The sequence below is a fragment of the Papio anubis genome, chromosome 1, assembly GCF_008728515.1.
Source record: "Papio anubis isolate 15944 chromosome 1, Panubis1.0, whole genome shotgun sequence".
NCBI lineage: Eukaryota > Metazoa > Chordata > Mammalia > Primates > Cercopithecidae > Papio > Papio anubis.
In genome coordinates, this window is record NC_044976.1 from 41,801,718 (window position 1) to 41,822,763 (window position 21,046).

General features: G+C 47.9%; 1 protein-coding gene and 1 long non-coding RNA gene across 8 annotated transcripts; one reads left to right on the forward strand and one right to left on the reverse strand.

The window, feature by feature from the left end:
* Window positions 1–285: 285 nt before the first annotated feature.
* Window positions 286–16,282, forward strand: MPL (MPL proto-oncogene, thrombopoietin receptor). Of its 4 annotated transcripts, XM_003891715.4 has the most exons (12): window positions 286–395; window positions 587–719; window positions 1,034–1,212; window positions 1,768–2,066; window positions 2,461–2,623; window positions 2,880–3,006; window positions 8,931–9,115; window positions 9,278–9,420; window positions 11,269–11,428; window positions 11,673–11,769; window positions 14,564–14,651; window positions 14,866–16,282. In XM_003891715.4, exons 1-12 carry the CDS (start codon window positions 317–319, stop codon window positions 15,118–15,120), a joined length of 1,908 nt encoding a protein of 635 aa, XP_003891764.1. In that variant the 5' UTR covers window positions 286–316; the 3' UTR covers window positions 15,121–16,282. The 4 variants fall into 4 exon arrangements, with proteins under 4 accessions (XP_003891764.1, XP_009204838.1, XP_017816087.1 ...); XM_009206574.4 differs by having other exon boundaries at window positions 309–395; window positions 8,931–9,420; window positions 14,866–15,714; XM_017960598.3 differs by lacking the exon at window positions 286–395 and having other exon boundaries at window positions 456–719; window positions 14,866–15,714.
* On the reverse strand, window positions 581–20,999 carry LOC116275547. Of its 4 annotated transcripts, none has more exons than XR_004184678.1 (4): window positions 20,933–20,999; window positions 10,701–11,082; window positions 2,926–3,058; window positions 581–659 (listed from the first exon to the last, which is right to left on the reverse strand). It is a non-coding gene; the product is annotated as an uncharacterized LOC116275547 (long non-coding RNA). The 4 variants fall into 4 exon arrangements; XR_004184684.1 differs by lacking the exon at window positions 20,933–20,999 and adding an exon at window positions 11,886–13,209; XR_004184672.1 differs by lacking the exon at window positions 20,933–20,999 and adding an exon at window positions 11,371–11,451.
* Between the last annotated feature and the right edge of the window lie 47 nt (window positions 21,000–21,046).

Consider the following 21,046-nt stretch of genomic DNA (forward strand, 5'->3'; position numbering starts at 1 on the left):
TTATACCATTCTATAATCATTAACATAGATACAGAGGCTGACTTGCCTTTTGGTACACAGTCAAATATACAACCCCCATCTCCCTCCCACCAAAAGGCCTGTGTCCTCTCTTTCAAATTCCTCCTTCCCTCCTGCCCACTCTCCCTCCCCTGGCCCCTGGCCCCAGTGTGGTCTGGATGGGCCCCAGAGGGGCAGGGACAGGGACAGGACGTGGGGCTGTATCTGACAGGAACCTGAGGGGCTGGCCTGGGAGGGGATTGGGGCCCGGCTTCCTGAAGGGAGGATGGGCTAAGGCAGGCACACAGTGGCGGAGAAGATGCCCTCCTGGGCCCTCTTCATGGTCACCTCCTGCCTCCTCCTGGCCCCTCAAAACCTGGCCCAAGTCAGCAGCCAAGGTGAGGTGCATGGAGGGTGGAGATCACCTATGCCCAGGAAGAGGGAGCCCTGGGAGGTGATGCAGGGCCCTGGGAGGGGATGCAAGGCCCTGGGAGGGGAGGTAGAGTAAGAGGCTCTCCTGCTGGTCCCCTCCTCTTCCACGTAAACATGCCTGGGAGGACCCAGGGCCAACTCACCAGCTGTTCCTTAGATGTCTCCTTGCTGGCCTCGGACTCAGAGCCCCTGAAGTGTTTCTCCCGAACATTTGAGGACCTCACTTGCTTCTGGGATGAGGAAGAGGCAGCACCCAGTGGGACATACCAGCTGCTGTATGCCTACCCGGGGTAGGTGCTGGACTGTGCCCCACTCCCCATATATCTATCTGTCCCTGCATTTAGCTGAGTCCCACTCCAGCAGCTTTCCTGCCCGTCCGAGGATCACTCTGAATACAAGCCCTAAGTACCCAGTTTTTGAACAGATGTGCTTTGGATGTATGTGGGCCCCAACTCCAGCCCTACATAACCCCTAATCCCACCTATCCCAGGCATTAAGAAGAAAAATGGCAGTACTAGAGACAAAAGTTGGGCATGAGCCCAGGTCTGGGTCCTCAGGGCTCTGCCTGGTGGCTGTGTAGGAGGGATCTCTGCTATGCCAACAGGGAGAAGCCCCGTGCCTGCCCCCTGAGTTCTCAGAGCGTGCCCCGCTTTGGAACCCGATACGTGTGCCAGTTTCCAGCCCAGGAAGAAGTGCGTCTCTTCTTTCCGCTGCACCTCTGGGTGAAGAATGTGTTCCTAAACCAGACTCAGATTCAGCGAGTCCTCTTTGTGGACAGTGTAGGTAAGAGTCATCCTCCTGTCACCCGGCCCCTCCACTTGCTGCCCCCAGTCCAGCTCCTGGAATCAGACTTATCTGTGCCCTTCCGGCTCAGCACGGATACCCCTATTAACAGACCCCCGAGGCACCCCAAGACTCCCTTGTCATTCCTCCCAGCCTTGGCATCTAGAGCTAGAACTGCCCCACATATCATTTCACACCAGGGACACCCTGGTCCTCCCATCATTAACAAATCATTTATTCATCCATTCAAGAGTTCCAGAATACCTACTGTGTGCCAGACACTGGGCTAGGTGATGGGATATGGAGAAAACGGGATCCCTGCTTCCAAGAAGCACTGAGTCTAGCTAGCCATCATACTGCAATGAAGTCACTGTTCTCATGAGGGAAGAACAGAATCAGGAGCCTCCCTAGCCTGCCCTCCAGGAGAATGACAGCCTACAATTTTTGAATCCAGAAGCTGCCCCAATTCAGCCCCCAGCACCCCTCTCTGCAGTCCAGAGGCTGAGCCATAGACTGTGGTACTCAGAGTTCTGATGTGCCCTGTCTTGCCCTCAGGCCTGCCGGCTCCCCCCAGTATCATCAAGGCCATGGGTGGGAGCCAGCCAGGGGAACTTCAGATCAGCTGGGAGGCCCCAGCTCCAGAAATCAGTGATTTCCTGAGGTACGAACTCCGCTATGGCCCCAAAGATCTCAAGAACTCCACTGGTCCCACGGTCATACAGTTGATCGCCACAGAAACCTGCTGCCCTGCTCTGCAGAGGCCACACTCAGCCTCTGCTCTGGACCAGTCTCCATGTGCTCAGCCCACAGTGCCCTGGCAAGATGGACCAAAGCAGACCTCCCCAACTAGAGAAGTATGCTGACCTTCCTCTGCCTCACCTCCTATCTCCTACCTTCAATCTTGCCCCAGGAAAGGACAGACCATACTTTGGGGATTCCAGACCTGGGTTCATCCTTGGAGAGTTAGTATAGGCTCAGATATGAGCCATGTCTACTTAGGGGCTTCCTACTTTGGGTCATTCCCACTGATAAAAATGAAGTCTTTTAGGTCTCCAAATTAATGGAGATTTCCCAACAAAACCCTGAACACCACCTGAAACCCACCAACTTGGCCCCTGGTCTGTGTGCATATCTATCCAGCAAGGAGCTGAGCTCCTCTCCACAGGGATAGTGTGCAAATATAAGGGTTGGAGGCTGTCTCAGCTGACAGGCAGACCTAGATTGTGAAGCTGGGATTTTCCTCCCAAGGCTTCAGCTCTGACAGCAGTGGGTGGAAGCTGCCTCATCTCAGGACTCCAGCCTGGCAACTCCTACTGGCTGCAGCTGCGCAGCGAACCTGATGGGATCTCCCTCGGTGGCTCCTGGGGATCCTGGTCCCTCCCTGTGACTGTGGACCTGCCTGGAGATGCAGGTGAGTCCACAAAGGAATAGGGAGATGGGGAGCAGATAAAAGAAGAGCTCTAGGGAAGCCTGGGCTGGATCTCAAGCTCTGGGAACCATGGTCCTCCCTGATGATCTCGAACTTGCCATTGGACAGGATGAACTATGTTCAGGGAAAGAAGAGAGAATAGGAGTCCATGTTCTAAGTTGTATGTGTAGAAATGATCTGAACACCCTATACAGTAGGGGCACACGGACCCTGATGGGACTTACTTCTTTGACTTTAGTGGCAATTGGACTGCAATGCTTTACCTTGGACCTGAAGAATGTTACCTGTCAATGGCAGCAAGAGGACCATGCTAGATCCCAAGGTTTCTTCTACCACAGCAGGGCACGGTGCTGCCCCAGAGACAGGTGAGAGCTGAACTGCTGATTGAGGTTGGTGTCATGGGAGTGAGCCACAGTCCTGCAGAAAAAAGGAAGAGAGTGTTCTTGGTCGTCTTCACTCTCCTCCTTTGTCCCAAATCCATACAGCTTTCAATGCTCTCTTATCTATTCTCTCATCCTCCAGTCGATATTTTATCTTCTCAACCCCTCTGTGTTCCCATTGGGAATGCTTTGGTTTAGTTCAGCCTTAGTCATGTCACTGGGACCACTGCAACAGCCTACAGTCTAATTCACCTCCAGTGTATTCCCCATGCTGCTAACAGAGTGATCTTTGTTAAGCTCAAACTGTGTATGACCTTTGTAAAGCTCTAACTTTGCATGGTCTCCCCCTACTCAAATATGTACTGCAATTTCTCATTATCAAAGCCATAAAAAATTTAGCCTGGCCTTCAAAGAGTTCCACCAAGCACCTCATTAATTCTTCATCCTCTCCATATCTAAATCTATAACCAAGTTGTATTGATTTTACCTATTAACTAACTCTAGAATCTGCCCACTTGTCTATCACTGCCATTATCCTACTACAACCCATCATCAATTCTCTCTTCAGCTACTGAAAAGATGTAGTAACTGACCACCCTGAGTCTTCCAAGTAATTCTTCACACAGGTGCTGAAGGGAACTTTTTGTTTTGTTTTGAGACAGAGTCTCACTCTGTTGCCCAGGCTGTAGTGCAATAGCACAATCTTGGCTCACTGCAACCTCCACCTCCTGGGATCAAGTGATTCTCCTGCCTCAGCCTCCCATGTAGCTGGGATTACAGGCATGTGCCACCACACCCCATTAATTTTTTTTGTATTTAGTAGAGAGAGGGCTTCACCATGTTGGTCAGGCTGGTCTCGAACTCCTGACCTCAGGTGATCCACCTGCCTCGGCCTCCCAAAGTGCTGGGATTACAGGTGTGAGCCACCGTTCCTGGCCTGAAGGGATCTTTTAAAAGTGCAAAAATGAACATAACACTCTCTGCTTAAAAATCTTCAATAGCTTTCAACTAGTCTTAGGATAAAAAAAAACCTCTATCATGGACTTGAAAAGTTCTGAGACTCAGACCCTACCTACCTCTTCAGCTTCATCTTGTGCTATGCTGCCCTTTGATCCCCATGTTCCGGCACGGGCCTTCTGTGGTCCACTCATATCTGGCATATTCCCTCCTGCTCTAGGTCTTTACACTGCTGTTTACCCAGCCCTCCTGTCTTTACTTAACCTCTACTTATCCTCCAAATCTCAACTCAAGCGTCACTCTCTTAGGGACCCTCCTCTGGCCTTCCTTATTAAGTCCAATAGCACTATTATACATTCTTGTTGTACCATGTACCGCTCCTTCTTTTTTTTTTGAGACGGAGTCTCGCTCTGTCGCTGAGGCTGGAGTGCAGTGGCGCGATCTCGGCTCACTGCAAGCCCCGCCTCCTGGGTTCGTGCCATTCTGCTGCCTCAGCCTCCCAAGTAGCTGGGACTACAGGCACCTGCTACCATGCTTGGCTAATTTTTTGTATTTTTAGGAGAGATGCGATTTCACCGTGTTAGCCAGAATGGTCTCAATCTGACCTCATGATCCACCCGCCTCGGCCTCCCAAAGTGCTGGGATTACAGGCGTGAGCCACTGCGCCCGGCCATACCTCTCCTTCTTGAGTACTTATCATAGTCACACTTTTATATTTACACTTTATATGATTATTTGGTTGACAATAAAAATCTCGCTAGGCCCAGTGGCTCACACCTGTAATCCCAGCACTTTGGGAGGCTAAGGTGTGAACATCACTTGAGGCCAGGAGTTTGAGACCAGCCTAGACAACATAGTGAGACTTCGTCTCTACAAAATTTCTTTTTTTTAATTAGCCAGGCATGGTAGCATGTGCCTGTATTCCTAGCTACTCGGGAGGCTAAGGTGAGAGGACGGCATGAGCCTAGGAGTTTGAGGTTACCGTGAGCTATGATTATACCACTGCACTCCAGCCTGGGCAACAGATCAAGATTTTGTCTCCAAAAAAAAAATCTCTTAGAACTCCAATTGAGAAAGTCTGACCTTGACCAAATATGATCCATGAGGGCAAGATCAATGTCTGTTTTTATTCACCAATATATTCTCACCTACCAATAGTAGATGCCCAGTAAAAAATTGTTGAACTAATGAATAATGAAAAAAAACCACTATTAACTATTTAAATATATTCTTCCAGTTTTTTCTATGTATTTACATACATCTATATACAACATTTACATTTTATTATTTTTGAGATAGGGTCTTGCTCCATTGCCCAGGCTGGAGTGCAGTGGCGTGATTATGGCTCACTGCAGCCTCGACCTCCCAGGCTCAAGCGATTCTCCCACCTGAGCCTCCTGATTAGCTAGGACTACAGGCATTTTCTTTCTTTTTTTTTAAAAGTAGAGACAAGGTCTCCCTATGTTGCTGAGACTGGTCTCAAACTCCTGAGCTCAAGCAATCCTCCCATCTCAGCCCTGCTACCACTCCCAGCCTAATATTTATTTATTATTATTATTTTTTTTTGAGACGGAGTCTCGCTTTGTTGCCCAGGCTGGAGTGCAGTGGTGCAATCTCAGCTCACTGCAACCTCCGCCTCCTGGGTTCAAGCGATTCTCCTGCCTCAGCCTCCCAAGTAGCTGGGATTACAGACGTGCGCCACCACGCCCGGCTAATTTTTTGTATTTTTAGTGGAGATGGGGTTTCATCATGTTAGCCAGGCTGGTCTTGAACTCTTGACCTCAAGTGATCCACCCACCTCAGCCTCCCAAAGTGCTGGGATTACAGGCATTAGCCACCACACCCAGCCTAATATTTAATTTTTTAATATAAATTAGATTACATTTTATATGTAGTTTGCCTTTTTGCTTAAAAACATGTCTCAGAGATCATTACAAAAAGATGTAACTCATTCTTTTTAATCACTGCATAGATATCCATAGGATAGAGATGCCTGAGTGGACTAAAGAGTAGCAAAACTGAAGTCATCATTTCCTCTATCAAAACTTGCTTTTCCTGCTGGGCACGGTGGCTCACACCTATAATCCCAGCACTTTGGGAGGCCGAGGTGGGTGGATCATTTGAGGTCAGCAGTTGGAAATCAGCCTGGACAACATGGTGAAACCTCATCTCTACTAAAAATACAAAAATTAGCCGGGCGTGGTGGCACATGCCTGTAGTCCCAGCTTCTTGGGAGGCTGAGGCAGGAAAAATGCTTGAACCGGGGAAGCAGAGGTTGCAGTGAGCCAAGATCATGCCCCTGCACTCCAGCCTGGGCAACAGAGAAAAGACTCCTTCTCAAAAAATAAAATTAAATTTAAAAAATTGCTTTTTCTTTATTGTCCCCGATCCTACCACGAACTGAGTTTTCCTGGACTGAAAAACAGAAATCATCCTGGACTTCTCTCATTCCTATACCCTCCAGGCCTAACCAGAAATAGTCTCGTCATTTTCACCTTTTCAATATTTCTTCAGTCATCTCTTCCCCTCTATCTCACTGCCGCTATTCTATTTTCACATCCTCATCACTTAGCACATGAAAAACTACAAGAGTGTCATAATGGATTTCTCTGCTTCTAGTCGGCCCTCACAAATCCTTTCTGCAGACTGCAGTTAGAATGATCTTCCTAAAGTACAAAGCCAGTTTAAGCACTTCCCTGCTGAAAATCCTTAAATGTCTACATAACTACTACAAAGTTAGCAGTAATTCAAGTTCAAGCTCCCCAGAAAGGCCATAAGGCCATCCATGACATGGTCTGCAGTCTTGCGTTTACCACTTACCACCAGGCCCTTTATGCGAAAACCATCTGCACCACTTAGAATCTCCCCCAAAGCACCACACTCTCTTATCTATGCACAACCATGTGCCTGGGATGCCTGTTTGTCCCTTTTGCCTATCCTATTTTTAGTCCAAAACTCAGTCTAAACATCGCCTTATCCAGGAAGCATTCCCTGACCCTCCTAGTCTGGGTGGATGCTCCCCTTTGATGCTCCCAAGCCAGTCTATGCACATCACAGAAAAATAGCATGTTTGTTTTTCTGTCTTTCCCACTGAAATTAGAGCTCTTTGAAGCTTATTCCTCTATGCACTCTTAGGGCCTGGCACAGTACCAATTGGCACATAGTATAAATTATTTGTTGATTAAATGGGTAAACATACCCATTTTAGTGATGGTGAGCCACTTAGGGGTTATAATCAAGAGGGAGACATGATTCAGTTGTTCAATAAAGAATTATTGAGGGTGACTTTGTACAAGGCACTGGGGATAAATAGTACAACAAATAAAATGGAAAAGGGGCCAGGCTCAGTGGCTCACACCTATAATCCCAGCACTTTGGGAGGCCAGGGTGGGCAGATCACTTGAGGTCAGGAGTTGGAGATGAGCCTGGCCAACATGGTGAAACCCCATCTCTACTAAAAATACAGAAATTAGCCAGGTGTGGTGGTAGGTGCCTGTAATCCCAGCTACTCAGGAGGCTGAGGCAGGAGAATTGCCTGGACCCAGGAGGCAGAGGCTGCAGTGAGCTGAGATCGCACCACTGCACTCCAGCCTGGGCAACAAAGCAAGACTGTCTCAAAACATTTTTAAAAATAAATAAAATGGAAAAGGTTCCAGCATTGTTGGGGCTTACATTAGTAGAGGGGAGGGGAAAAGGAGGGGGAGACAAGTAAGTAAAGAAATAAAGGAACAAAGTTATAATAGAGACTAAAGGGGGGCGTGTGGTGGGTGGGCGGGGTGGGTACTGCTAATTTAGACTGAGTGGCCAGGAAAAGCCTCACCAGGGAGGTGATAGATAAGCCGAGATCTAAATGGCAAGAAAGAATGAGTCACATGAAGACCTGCAGTCAGAGCAATCCAGGGCAAAGGCAAAGTGCAAAGATAGCACATTTGGCATATCTGCGGCACAGAAAGAAGGCCTGTGTGGATAAAGGGTGATAAACTGGCATGAGAATCATAAGAGATGAGAATGGTGAGGCAAGGAGAAACCAAATCACAGACTCCCATAGGCCTGGTAAAGAGTTTGGGTTTTATTCAAAGTGGGATGAAGAGCCGCTAAAGGATTTTAAGCAGTAAACGATGACAATTTGAATGACATTTTTAAAAGATATGTTTCTCTGTGAATAAATAAATAAGAGTAGAAGCAGAATCACCAGTTAGAAATTTGCCTTAATCCAAGCAAGGAATAATAGTGGCTTCATCTAACATAGCAGTGGTAAAGATCAAAATCAATAGATTTGTGACATTATATTCTGGACATTATCACATCAACATTTGTGGAAACAAATTCTGGTAGCCATGTGGAGAACAACTTGAAGGTAGTGGCAAAAACAAAAGCAGAAAAGCCAGTTAGGAGACTATTGTAATAATCTAATAGCAAAATAACACATAGGGGAGAGTAGGAGGAATGACGTATGAGAACACGTTAAAAATATAGGATATTTTTCTCCAGAAAGATGAGGGTTCTTTAATCTTTGAAACAATCCTGTGAGGTTGGTATCATTAACCCATTTTACAAATAGAAGGAAACTGGAGCAGAAATAAACCAAGTCATTTGCCCAAAGTTATACAAAAGTAAGCCAAGACCTGAACTCTTGGTGAAAACCCATGCTGTTTTCACATATCATGCTAGGTCTTTCCTCAAAGGGAAGAGGCCAGACACCAAAGCTGACTTCAGAAAACATCATGGCAAAATAGCAAAAACAAACAAATGATCAAATGAACACAGGAAAAAGAAAAAAAAAAAAAAAAGAAAACATCATGGCATAAAGACAGAGGGAAAGCTCTAGAGGCCCCTTGAAGGAAGGAGTTAGATGATAATCCCTGCAGGCCATCGTTCTTGTGGGATGGGAAGCCTTGGGATTAGTCTCTGGGGCAGGCCTGATTCAATGACTCTGTGGGGCTGGGTCTTAGGTACCCCGTCTGGGAGGACTGTGAAGAGGAAGAGAAAACAAATCCAGGATTACAGACCCCACAGTTCTCTCGCTGCCACTTCAAGTCACGAAATGACAGCGTTATTCACATCCTTGTGGAGGTGACCACAGCCCTGGGTGCTGTTCACAGTTACCTGGGCTCCCCTTTCTGGATCCACCAGGCTGGTAAGAACTTTCTTCCCCATTCTTCCCACATAGTTCCCAGCCCCACTGAATCTGACCCTGTGCCCAGGATCCCCAACTCTGACCCTTCTGACCAATGGTTCTGGTGGCACGACGCCTCGTACACAGAAGGACTTAAGCTGCTCCCTGCTGACATCCCTGTAGTGCGCCTCCCCACCCCAAACTTACACTGGAGGGAGATCTCCAGCGGGCATCTGGAATTGGAGTGGCAGCACCCATCATCCTGGGCAGCCCAAGAGACCTGCTATCAACTCCGATACACAGGAGAAGGCCATCAGGACTGGAAGGTATGGTCAAGCAACAAACGCCCACAGACCTCACTATGCAGGGGATCCCTGGGGTTGGCCATGCCTGTTAGCAGGAGTGAAAGTGTCTATGTATCCAGTCTCTGCTAGTATATCTATGTTTATCAGAGTCAACTGGTATCTTAGTCTCTCTTGAGCATCCGATACTTCTGGCTACTCCTACTTAACATTTCTCTTCCCTTTGTCTTTGGGATATCAGTCTTCCCTGATTTTCCTCCTACCTCTCTGACTGAACTTTCTCACTCTCCTCTCCTGTCTCCTCCTTGCCAGCCTTCCACAAAATGCTGTGCTTCCTACAGTCTCATCCTAGGCTCTTTTCTCCTCTGATAAAAAAAAATATCTTCTCCCCAGGTGAGTGCTTCAACTCCATGGTTTCAATGGCCATACATTACAATCGCAATTTTACCATTCTAATTCCCATATGGAAAGGAATTTACAAACCACAAATTACCAAAACGTTTGAAGTCTGTTTCCTCATTGGTGAAATGGGGATGAAGCTATCTACCTTATGGAGTTATAGTAAAAATTAAATACTATATCTAAATACTGGCATAAGGAAAGTGCCCAATATACGTTACGTTTATTCTCATTTGCCACACATATATACAACTATGTGCAACATCTTATGGTTCCAGCAAAACCTCCTCCCCCTGGACATTTCAGACTCAGTCTATCCAGAATGGAACTCCTCTTCCTCCTGAAGCTTTACTTTTTTATTGTGATAAAACTTACATACAACAAAGTGTACAAATAGTCTGTACATGTGTATACATCCATGTAACCATAACCAGGATCAAGACATAAATTATTTCCAGCACCTCAGAAGCTCCCAATGCCCCACCACATCCCCCGCCACCAAAGGTAATCACCATCCTGACATTACCATTGATTCCTTTGGATTGTTGTTGAACTCTATAAAATGGAACCCTAAAGTATATCTTCCCCAAACTAACTTCTCTTCTGTTTCCTGTCTCTGACAATGGCACCACTACTTACCCAGTACCCAAGCCTGGAAGCACCCTTGACTCTTCTTGCTCTTCCCTTACCCCTTCCCCTTACTCATCAACAACTAAGTTGATGGCAATAACGTACTAACAGTCCTCAAATTCCTACCAGGATTGCCTTAGCCTCATCTGTGACCATCCAGCCTTGTCATCCAGGCTTTTAGCACACTAAACTACTCTGTGGCACAAAACCAAGCATTAAATGCTTCTCTGGACTTCCATGGTGCCTTGCACTAATTAATTGTTGTGATTATTTACCTGTTTGGGTCTCCCTCATTAGACATGTAAGAGACGGTGTTTTATTGCTTTCTCCCCAGCGCTTGCTTAACCCAATGTTTGGAGTATCACACAGTTCATAAATGTTTGCTGTCTTCCTGCTTGTACACGTGATGCTTGTACCCCAGCGCCTGACGCAAATCTGGCATCCTCCGCAGCATGAGTATTATTTGTGGCATGGTCTATGTGACTCTGAATATATCTGTTTCTGGGGGTGTCCATCGCCCGACCTGGAGTTGTGAGAGCACAGGGCAGGGTGCGTGTGTACCGGGATCCTTGCCGAGGGTGTACCTGGGTGTTGGTGTTAGGATACGTAGCTCTCTGAGGTGAGGTCTGGCGCCTTTCTCTCGGGCAGAGCGTGATCCTGTTGGGGAGAGGCTTTCGGTTAGGGCGCTCTATCCTGTTTCTGCCGGGAAGCGTGTTTTATGCCAGTGGGGCTCTTTGTGGGGATCTCCGACAGCCTGGGGATTCGGAGCTGTAGGATTTGGGTCAAACAGACGCCCGGCTGTCGAAGCCCCGACGCCGGGCCACCGCACACTTCTTTGTGCAGGTGCTGGAGCCGCCTCTCGGGGCCCGAGGAGGGACCCTGGAGCTGCGCCCGCGATCTCGCTACCGTTTACAGCTGCGCGCCAGGCTCAATGGCCCCACCTACCAAGGTCCCTGGAGCTCGTGGTCGGACCCAGCTAGGGTGGAGACTGCCACCGAGACCGGTGAGGCAGGCCCCGGCCGCGCCAAAGCCGCACAGCGCCTGCGCCAGGGACTGGGCGCCGGGTGCGGGAGGGACGGGGCGTCGGAGGCGGGAGGGGCGGGGCTCGGAGAGGGGCGGGGCCCTGACGGCTGCGCGGGCGCCCGCAGTGCCCAGGGCGGCGAGGGGCGGGGCCAGAGCAGGGGCTGGCGGGCTGAGGGCGGGGCTCAGGCCCTGTGGGCAGAGGTCTGACCCTTTTTGTCTCCTAGCCTGGATTTCCTTGGTGACCGCTCTGCTGCTAGTGCTGGGCCTCAGCGCCGTCCTGGGCCTGCTGCTGCTGAGGTGGCAGTTTCCTGCACACTACAGGTACCACCCCCGCCAGGCAGGAGACTGGTGGTGGACCGGGCGGAGCCGGAGGCCTCTAAACAGGCATTCTCGGTTCGCTCTGTGACCCTAGATCTCCGGTCACCGCCCGTGCGCACCTACGGCTTCGCCGCTTCCTGCACGTCTCCTCTGGGACTTGCCGCGACTCCTTACACTCTAACACGCCCACTATACCGCACACCTCGAACAGCTCCGCCTCCTGCTGCTCACCTTGGCGACTAGGCCACCGTCCACCCTTCAGCCAAACTGCCCACTCCACCCCCATCCAATTGGCCATCAGGTCCCACCTCCTAAACCTAGTCCAAACAATGGCCCCCTTTCTCTAGCCCTGACTCACTGAAACAGAACCTCTTCCCGCTCCGATCTAGCCTCACACAGCCAACAGAATAATCTTTCTAAAATGCGCACATGAACCTATCAATTCCCTCCTTAAATCCCTTTAATAGCTCCCAGGATATAGTCCAGGCTCCCTATGATGACAAGCGAGGCTCTGCAAAATCGACCCCTGCCAGCAAGCACTTCAGCCTCTTCTACCCTGTGCATCAGCCTTTCCAAACTGGTTTTCTCCACAAGTCAGGTTTTACTTCTCAGTGCCTTTGCACATAATGTCCCCTCTGCCTGAAATAGCCTCCCTGTCTGACTAAACCCATTCATCTGTAAATAACTTTCTTCACCAACTCATAAGAAACCTTTCCTGACCCTCCCCCGTTTGGCCGCTGCTTTGTGCTCCAATACAGTACCAGTAGTGTTTTACTGTGTTTATTTCTTTATATATCTTCCCTATTATACCTTACTTGGTCATCTTTAAATCCTTAGCACAGTGCCTGCCAAAAAGCAGGCCCTTAAATAAATGTTATTAATGAGTGACTCATTTATGTGGGAAGACGAAGGCTGAGGAGAAATGCCATTGGAGGCTATAAACATGAAGGGTAGAATGCATCCCACCTCCGTCCTTCATCTGCTGCTTCTTGAAGACTTAGCTCAGAAGTCAGCTCCTCCAGATGGTGTCTTTTGATGGTCCTGGGTTGGTTCAGGTGCCACTCTCGTGGGCTACCATCTCCCTCTGAACATACCTCTCTTTGAACTTTTAATCTACCCATATGTATGAGCAGACTGAAAGGTAGCTTTCATGAAGGTAGCCAGATCCAACAAAAAAGTTGGAGAAGTAGGAGGAGGTGGTCTGCTGAGAAGGCATACTCAGTTCCTTTTCCCCAATTTACCAGGTAAGTCACACCTCGTCCTCTGGAGAGATATGAGTGAGGTCACTGAAGCAGCCTGAAATGTTCTGCTGACGTCCCTCCACATGGAAATATGAGGCTAAAGAATTGAGGTTCTGGCCGGGCGCGGTGGCTCACGCCTGTAATCCCAGCATTTTGGGAGGCCGAGGCAGGCGGATCACAAGGTCAGGAGATCGAGACCATCCTGGCTAACACGGTGAAACCCCGTCTCTACTAAAAATACAAAAAAACTAGATGGGCATGGTGGTGGGTGCCTGTAGTCCCAGCTACTGGAGAGGCTGAGGCAAGAGAATGACGTGAACCTGAGAGGCGGAGCTTGCAGTGAGCCAAGACGGTGCCACTACACTGCAGCCTGGGTGACAGAGCAAGACTCCGTCTCAAAAAAAAAGAATTGAGGTTCCTCCAACACACCTTAATCCATATTCTTCCCAGATAACTTACTAATAAGCTCCACTGGTTTTATTCATTCATTCATTCATTCATTCATTCATTCAGCTAATTTACTGAGCACATACTAAGGGTCAGACACTATTCTACATCCTAGAAATATAGGAGTGAATAAATAGACAAACTCTCTGTTCTCAGGGACCATATGTTCTAGTGGGGTGAGATAGACAAAAAGAAATATATATAACAATACAATAAATGTACAAGTCACATGCTATAAAGAAAAATGAAGTACAGCAGGAGATAGCCTGTCATGGGGAAAGGAAGTGGTACTACAGTGGTCCCCTCTTATCCACAGTTTCACTTTTTGTGGTTTCAGTTACACGCGGTCAATTAAGGTCCGAAAAAAATTAAATGGAAAATTCCAGAAATAAACAATTCACGTATTTTAAATTGTAAGTAACATGATGAAATCTCTTGCCATGCCGCTCTGTCTCACCCGGGGTGTAAATCATCCCTTTGTCCAGCATCTCCACGCTGTATATGCTCTCTGCCGCATAGTCACTTAGCAGCTGTCTTGCTTATCAAATTGACTCGTTGAGGTATTGCAGTGCTGTGTTCAAGTAACCCTTATTTTAGTTAATAATGGCCCCAAAGAACAAGAGTAGTGATGTTGGCACATTATTATGCTTGTTCTATTTTATTATTAGTCATTGTTAATCTCTTACTGTGCCTAATTTGTAAACTTTATCATAGGTATGTACGTATAGAAAAAACATCTGCTGGGAGTCTTGAAACATATCCCCTGCAGATAAAGGGGGACTACTGTGTTTCAGGCAGGGTAGTCAGGGATGACATTTGAACAGAGGCCCACAATGAGGTGAGGGAATGAATCCAGTGTTCCAGACAGAACAAACATTGGAATGTTTGAGGAAACTGCAGCACCCTTTGTTGAACCTGCCCACCACTGACTTCACTCCCCTACCTGAGGTTTTCTTCTTACTCTACTCCCCTGCCTGACTTTATTGCCTTGACCATGCTGTTATCTCTCCAAGTCTTACTCCCTGGCCTCACTGCTCCCCCACCCCAACTGCTCTCCTCCTCCACACCAATTCACTGCCATGGCTCAGTCTGCTTCTCTTCTCCCCCAGGAGATTGAGGCATGCCCTGTGGCCCTCACTTCCAGATCTGCACCGAGTCCTAGGCCAGTACCTTAGGGACACTGCAGCCCTGAGTCCGGTGAGTGAGGTTCCCTCCCCTGTGCCCACCACCAACCCTGCCTGGTACTGGATCTTTGCCCCAACAACACAACTTGTTCAAGGTCCTTGCCCTACCAGCGTGCCATCCCCAGGCACTACCCCAGCACTACCCCAGCCCTTCTCCTTCCTGTACAGTCCAGCCCCTCCTCCCACAGGATCTGCTCTAATCCAATGCCTCTCCTCATCTCTCCCAGCCCAAGGCCACAGTCTCAGATACCTGTGAAGAAGTGGAACCCAGCCTCCTTGAAATCCTCCCCAAGTCCTCAGAGAGGACTCCTTTGCCCCTGTGTTCCTCCCAGTCCCAGATGGACTACCGAAGATTGCAGCCTTCTTGCCTGGGGACCATGCCCCTGTCTGTGTGCCCACCCATGGCTGAGTCAGGGTCCTGCTGTACCACCCACATTGCCAATCATTCCTACCTACCACTAAGCTATTGGCAGCAGCCTTGAGGACAGCCTTGAGGCTCCTCACTCCCAGTTCCCTGGACGGAGCTAAACCCTCAAGACTTCCCTGTGAACTTCCCCACCCTACCCCCACAACACAAGTACCCCAGACCTCACCTTCATCCCCCTCTGTCTGCCCTCACAATTAGGCTTCATAGCACTGATCTTACTCTACTGCTGCTGACATAAAACCAGGACCCTTTCTCCACAGGCAGGCTCATTTCACTAAGCTCTTCTTTTACTTTCTCTCTCCTCCTTAATGCCAAACACCTTGAAAACAAGCCTTCACTTCCCCACACTCCCCATTTACTCTTCAGACTACTTCAATTAGTTCCCCTACTACATTTTGCTAGTAAAACTGCCCAGGCAAAGTGCACCTCAAATCTTCGAATTCCAAGATCCAAAGGATCTCGTTAATCATCAGTTCCTTTGATCTCTCTGTGAGATTTGTCATGGCTGACTACTCACTTTTCCTTTAAATTCTTTCTTACCTTGGTCCTGCCTTTTTGAGTAGACTAGTAGTTTTTTTTATTTGTTTGTTTGAGACAGGGTCTCACTCTGTCACCCAGGCTGGAGTGCAATGGCGCAATCTCAGCTCACTGCAACCTCCACCTCCTGGGTTCAAGCGATTCTTGGGTCTCAGCCTCCCTAGTAGTTGGGATTACAAGTGCACATCACCATACACAGCTAATTTTTTTTTTTTTCGAGGCGGAGTCTCACTCTTGTCACCAGACTGGAGTGCAGTGGCGCGATCTCGGCTCACTGCAACCTCCGCCTCCCAGATTCAAGCAGTTCTGCCTCAGCCTCCCAAGTAGCCGGGATACAGGTGCCTGCCACCACACCTGACTAATTTTTTTGTATTTTTAGTAGAGATGGGGTTTTGCCACGTTGGCCAGGATGCTCTCAATATCCTGACCTCATGATCCGCCTGCCTTGGCCTCCCAAAGTGCTGGGATTACAGGTGTGACCCACTGCGCCCAGCCCCAGCTAATTTTCGTATTTTTAGTAGAGACAGGGTTTTGCCATGTTGCCCAGGCTGCTCTTGAACTCCTAACCTCGGGTGATCCACCCACCTTGGCCTCCCAAAGTAATGGGATTACAGGCATGAGCCACTGCACCCAGCTGAGTGTACTAGTAGTTAAGAGAATAAAGTAGATCTAGAATCAGAGCTGGATTGAATTCCTGTCCTTCACATGTGCTAGCTGTGCAACCTTGGGCACATAACTTAATGTCTTTGAGCCTTAGTTTTTTCATCTATAAAACAGGGATAATAACAGCACCCCACAAAGTTGTGACGAGGATTGAGGTAATCTAAGTAAAGCACAGTACCTAGGACATAGTAAATGATTAATATATCTGAACTACTGTTGTAATTATTCCTTCTTACTCTCTTCTAGCATTTCTTCCAATTATTACAGTCCTTCAAGATTCCATTTCTTAAGAGTCTCCAATCCCATCTATTCTCTGCCTTTACTATATGTTGACCATTCTAAAGTTCTTATCTCTAGCTCAGACGTCTACTACAGCACTGTGATGCTTTATGCAACTAACTGTTTACATGTCTGTCCCCTGCTACTAGATTGTGAGCTCCTTGAGGGAAAGGACCATGATTTATTTGTCCTTTTCCCCCAGCACCTAGAGTAGTGCTTGGTGCATGATAGTAGGCCTTCAATAAATTTTCTCTAAATGAATGAAATCTTTCTGGGCAAGGTTACCTGAATCCCATGCCAGCTGTTCTCATCCTCTAAACCATTCACAGGCAGTAGTAAATGTGCTCAGACCGCTGGTTATGGACTCTCCTAACACATTCCAATTCTCAAACAAATGGTTTTGTTGTCATTGTTGTTTTTTGTTGGCTCCAAACATACCCACTGTATCAGTCAGGGTCTTGGCAGAAATAGATGACACACTCAAATTGGGTAATATGATGAGAGTGTAATAAAGGGCAAACAGTATTTACAAAGATGAGGGCAAGATTTGGGAAAACCATCAAGGAACAGTGCAAGTGCCTCTGAGGCTAACAATAACAAGGTGCTGGCACTAGCCCTAGGCATCAAGGGGTAAGGGAGGGAGTGGTTCCCAGATCACCAGAGAGTAGCTGTAAGACAGGGCTGCCTGGAAGGAGTCATGGCCTTTCTTTGGTGGAGGGATGCGGCCAGCCTATGGGCAGGTGGCAATGAGAGAGCCAGGGGGATAGACAGCTCAATTTCATGCTCCTCCCATTCCAGTCTTGGGTCCCTAGGAGTAAAGTCAGAGCCTTTCACATGGCTGGGGAGGAATTATGGAGATTGGGTATACTGGACGTCATCCATTTGTCCCACCCAGACCTATTCTCCATTGTTCTCCATCTTGTCCTGTGCTTAGCAAGGCTGATTCATATGGCCTGCATCAAAATCAAAGCATTCTCTTGGGCTTTGGTTTCTGCTTGGGTTCCAACAATAGGAGGATATTATGGATTGAATGATATTCTTCTCCTCCCCCTCAAATTCACATGTTAAAGTCTTCTTCTTTTTTTTTTTTTTTTGGCTGGGCGCGGTGGCACACACCTGTAATCCCAGCTACTTGGGAGGCTGAGGCACAAAATCACTTGAAACTGGGAGGCAGAGATTACAGTGAGCCAAGACCACACCACAAAAAAAGACAAAAGTCTTTTTTTTTTTTTTTTTTTTTGAGAAGGGTCTTCACTCTGTCTCTGCTGGAATGCACTGCTGGAATGCAGTGGTGTGGTCATGGCTCACTGCAGCCTCAAACTCCGGGTCTCAAGCAACCCTCCCACCTCAGCCTCCCAAGTAGCTGGGACTACTGGACTTACAGGTGTGCACCACCAACTTGGCTAATGTTTGCTTTTGTTGTTGTTGTTGTTGTTGTTTTTAGATGGAGTCTCGCTCTGTCACCCAGGCTGGAGTGCAGTGGCGTGATCTCAGCCTACTGCAAGCTCAGCCTCCTGGGTTCATGCCATTCTCCTGCCTCAGCCTCCCAAGTAGCTGGGACGACAGGCACCCGCCACCACGCCCGGCTAATTTTAAAAATATTTTTAGTAGGACGGGGTTTCACCGTGTTAGCTAGGATGGTCTCAATCTCCTGATCTGGTGATCTGCCCGCCTCAGCCTCCCAAAATGCTGGGATTACAGGCATGAGCCACCTCACAGGCCTGTTTTCTGTATTTTTTTAGAGACAGTTTGATACTATGTTGCCCAGACTGGTCCCTAACTCTTGGGCTCAAGCAGTCCTCCGGCCTTGGCCTTCCAAAGTGCTGAGATTACAAGTGTAAGCCACCACACCCAGCCAGATGTTGAAGTCTTAACTCCCAGTACGTCAAATATCACCTTATTAGGAAATAGGGTCATTGCAGATATAATTAGTTAAGATGAGGTCAGGGCCCTAATTCAATGTGATTGGTATTCTTATAAAAAGAGAAAATTAGACACATACACAAAGAAAGCCAAGTGAAGATGAAGGCAGAGAACAGGGTGATTCTTCTACAAGCCAAGGAATGACAAAGATTGCTGGCAAACCACCACCAGAAGCCAGGGGAGAGGCATGGAACAGATTCTTCCTCACAGTTCTCACGCAACTCTCATGACACCTTGATCTGGAACTTCCAGCCTCCAGAATTGTGAGACAGCCAATTTCTGTCATTTAAGTCAGTTTGTAGTACATTTTAAGCCAGTTTGTGGTACTTTATTACAGTAACTTTAGCAAACGAATACAGAGGATATCAGGGGACGAGGTACACAAGTCACCTATGCTTGCCGGCTTCCTGTTCTCCCTATTTCATTCTTTCTGCAACTCCTCCAAAATGGATCTCAGGCCACCCACCTTCCTGATCCTGCTCTCTCCAAAGTCACCGGTGATTTGATTTTCAATGGACAAATCTGACCCCTTCTGTCATCATTTCACTTGACTACTTTACATCATATTAGAGTATCTCCCACTTCAAGATCCATGTCTGGATAATTTCCATTGCCTTCATTCATTCCTTTATTATTATTATTTTGAGACAAAATCTCCCTCTGTCACCCAGGCTAGAGTGCAGTGGCGTGATCTCGCTCACTACAACCTCCGCCTCCCAGGTTCAAGGGATTCCCCTGCCTCTGCCTCCCGAGTAGCTGGGATTACAGGCATGCACCACCGCACCTGGCTAATTTTGTACTTTTAGTAGACACAGGGTTTCGCCACATTGGCCAGACTGGTCTTGAACTACTGACCTCAAGTGATCTGCCCGCCTCAGCCTCCCAAAGTGCTGGGATTACAGGAGTGAACCACCACACCCGGCCCAAATCCTTTATTTTTAAATGTACAAATTCCCTGAGGTTATACCCTTTAGCCCTCTCTACAGCTACCATTAGTCCAGAAGTTGCAAATTATTGCCATATTCCCCCGCTCAGATATGTTTTATTTGGTCCTTCCCTACACAGAAACCCCACAGGTTCCACAATGCCTAGCAGATAAAGTCCAAAGTCTTTAGCTTGACATTTAAGACCCTGACCAACCTGACATGAGACAAACTTTTCTATGTTTTCTGGCAACTCCCCACCTCTAACCTAAGTATATCCAATTCCTCATTTTCCAAGGTAATTAGAAATAGAGAATGCAAAGTCTTCAAGTCAAAGATAATAACATTATCTGTCAGCATCAGAGTGGACTTTAGGCTAATGATTGAAAACTTGATTTTTCCAGCCTCTTTCTGGGACAGTATAGCGTATTGTTAGGATTGCAGGGATTAGTCAGATAGTTTGAATCCTGGGCTCTCCTACTTATTATTGGCTGCAAGCCTTTGGGCAAGTTTCTAATCTTTCTGACCCAGTTTCTTTTTTTTGTAAAGGGAAGATAGGGTATCTATCTGCCTTATTGGGATTAAGGATTGAACTCGATTATGTATGTAAACTTTTTTTTTTTTTTTTTGAGACAGAGTCTCCCTCTGTTGCCCACGCTGGAGTGCAGTGGTGCTATCTCGGCTCACTGCAAGCTCCGCCTCCCGGGTTCACGCCATTCTCCTGCCTCAGCCTCCGGAGTAGCTGGGACTACAGGCGCCAGCCACCACGCCCGGCTAATTTTTTGTATTTTTAGTAGAGACGGGGCTTCACCGTGTTAGCCAGGATGGTCTCGATCTTCTGACCTCGTGTTCCGCCCGCCTCGGCCTCCCAAAGTGCTGGGATTACAGGCGTGAGCCACCGCGCCCGGCCTGTAAACTGTTTTAACACAGCAGTTAGATGGTCCATAAATGGTACCATTATTATTTTTATGATAGCTGCTCCACCCATGAGCACATTCATACAATTCACTCAAGTCATTATTAGAGCACTGTACTGAATGGAGCCAGACCTGGATTCCCACAAACTTCTTTGTATGACCTCGGGCACATCCCTTCCCTGGGCCTCGGTTCTCCATCTGTAAAATACGGATTTGTTGTTGGGGTGGGGAGGGTGCACCACGCACAGATTAGACTAATGGATCTCTAAGGTTCTCACATCTCTTTAAAGCCCCAAGGGGGTAAGCCACAGTGCCTCCTGTAGGGCAGTCTAAGCTTATCTTCCAGATAGGCAGGTTTGAATACCGATCCTTTTTCCTGACCTTAAGGAATTCATTCACCCTTTTCAAACTCATTTTCCCTGTTTGTAACAACAACAGCAAACAAGACAAACACACGTTACTTCCTTTCTAGCAGGGTTCCTACCCGGCGCCAAGCAAAAGTGGAATGTACCCTAAGTAGCTCTGGCCTTCTTCCTGCTCCCTAGCTTCCCAATTCCGTCCCCTGTCCCGCTGCCGCCCGCGGCTCTCCTTTCCCTTCTAGGAACAGCTCAAGCGCCTTGGTCACCTCCATCGGGTTCTGCACCGAGTTCTGCATCATAAATATGACCTTCGTTTAGGATTTAAGTGTGAACTTCTGCAGGCTCTCGGACCCTGAAGCACGGGGGGCCAGACATTCCGA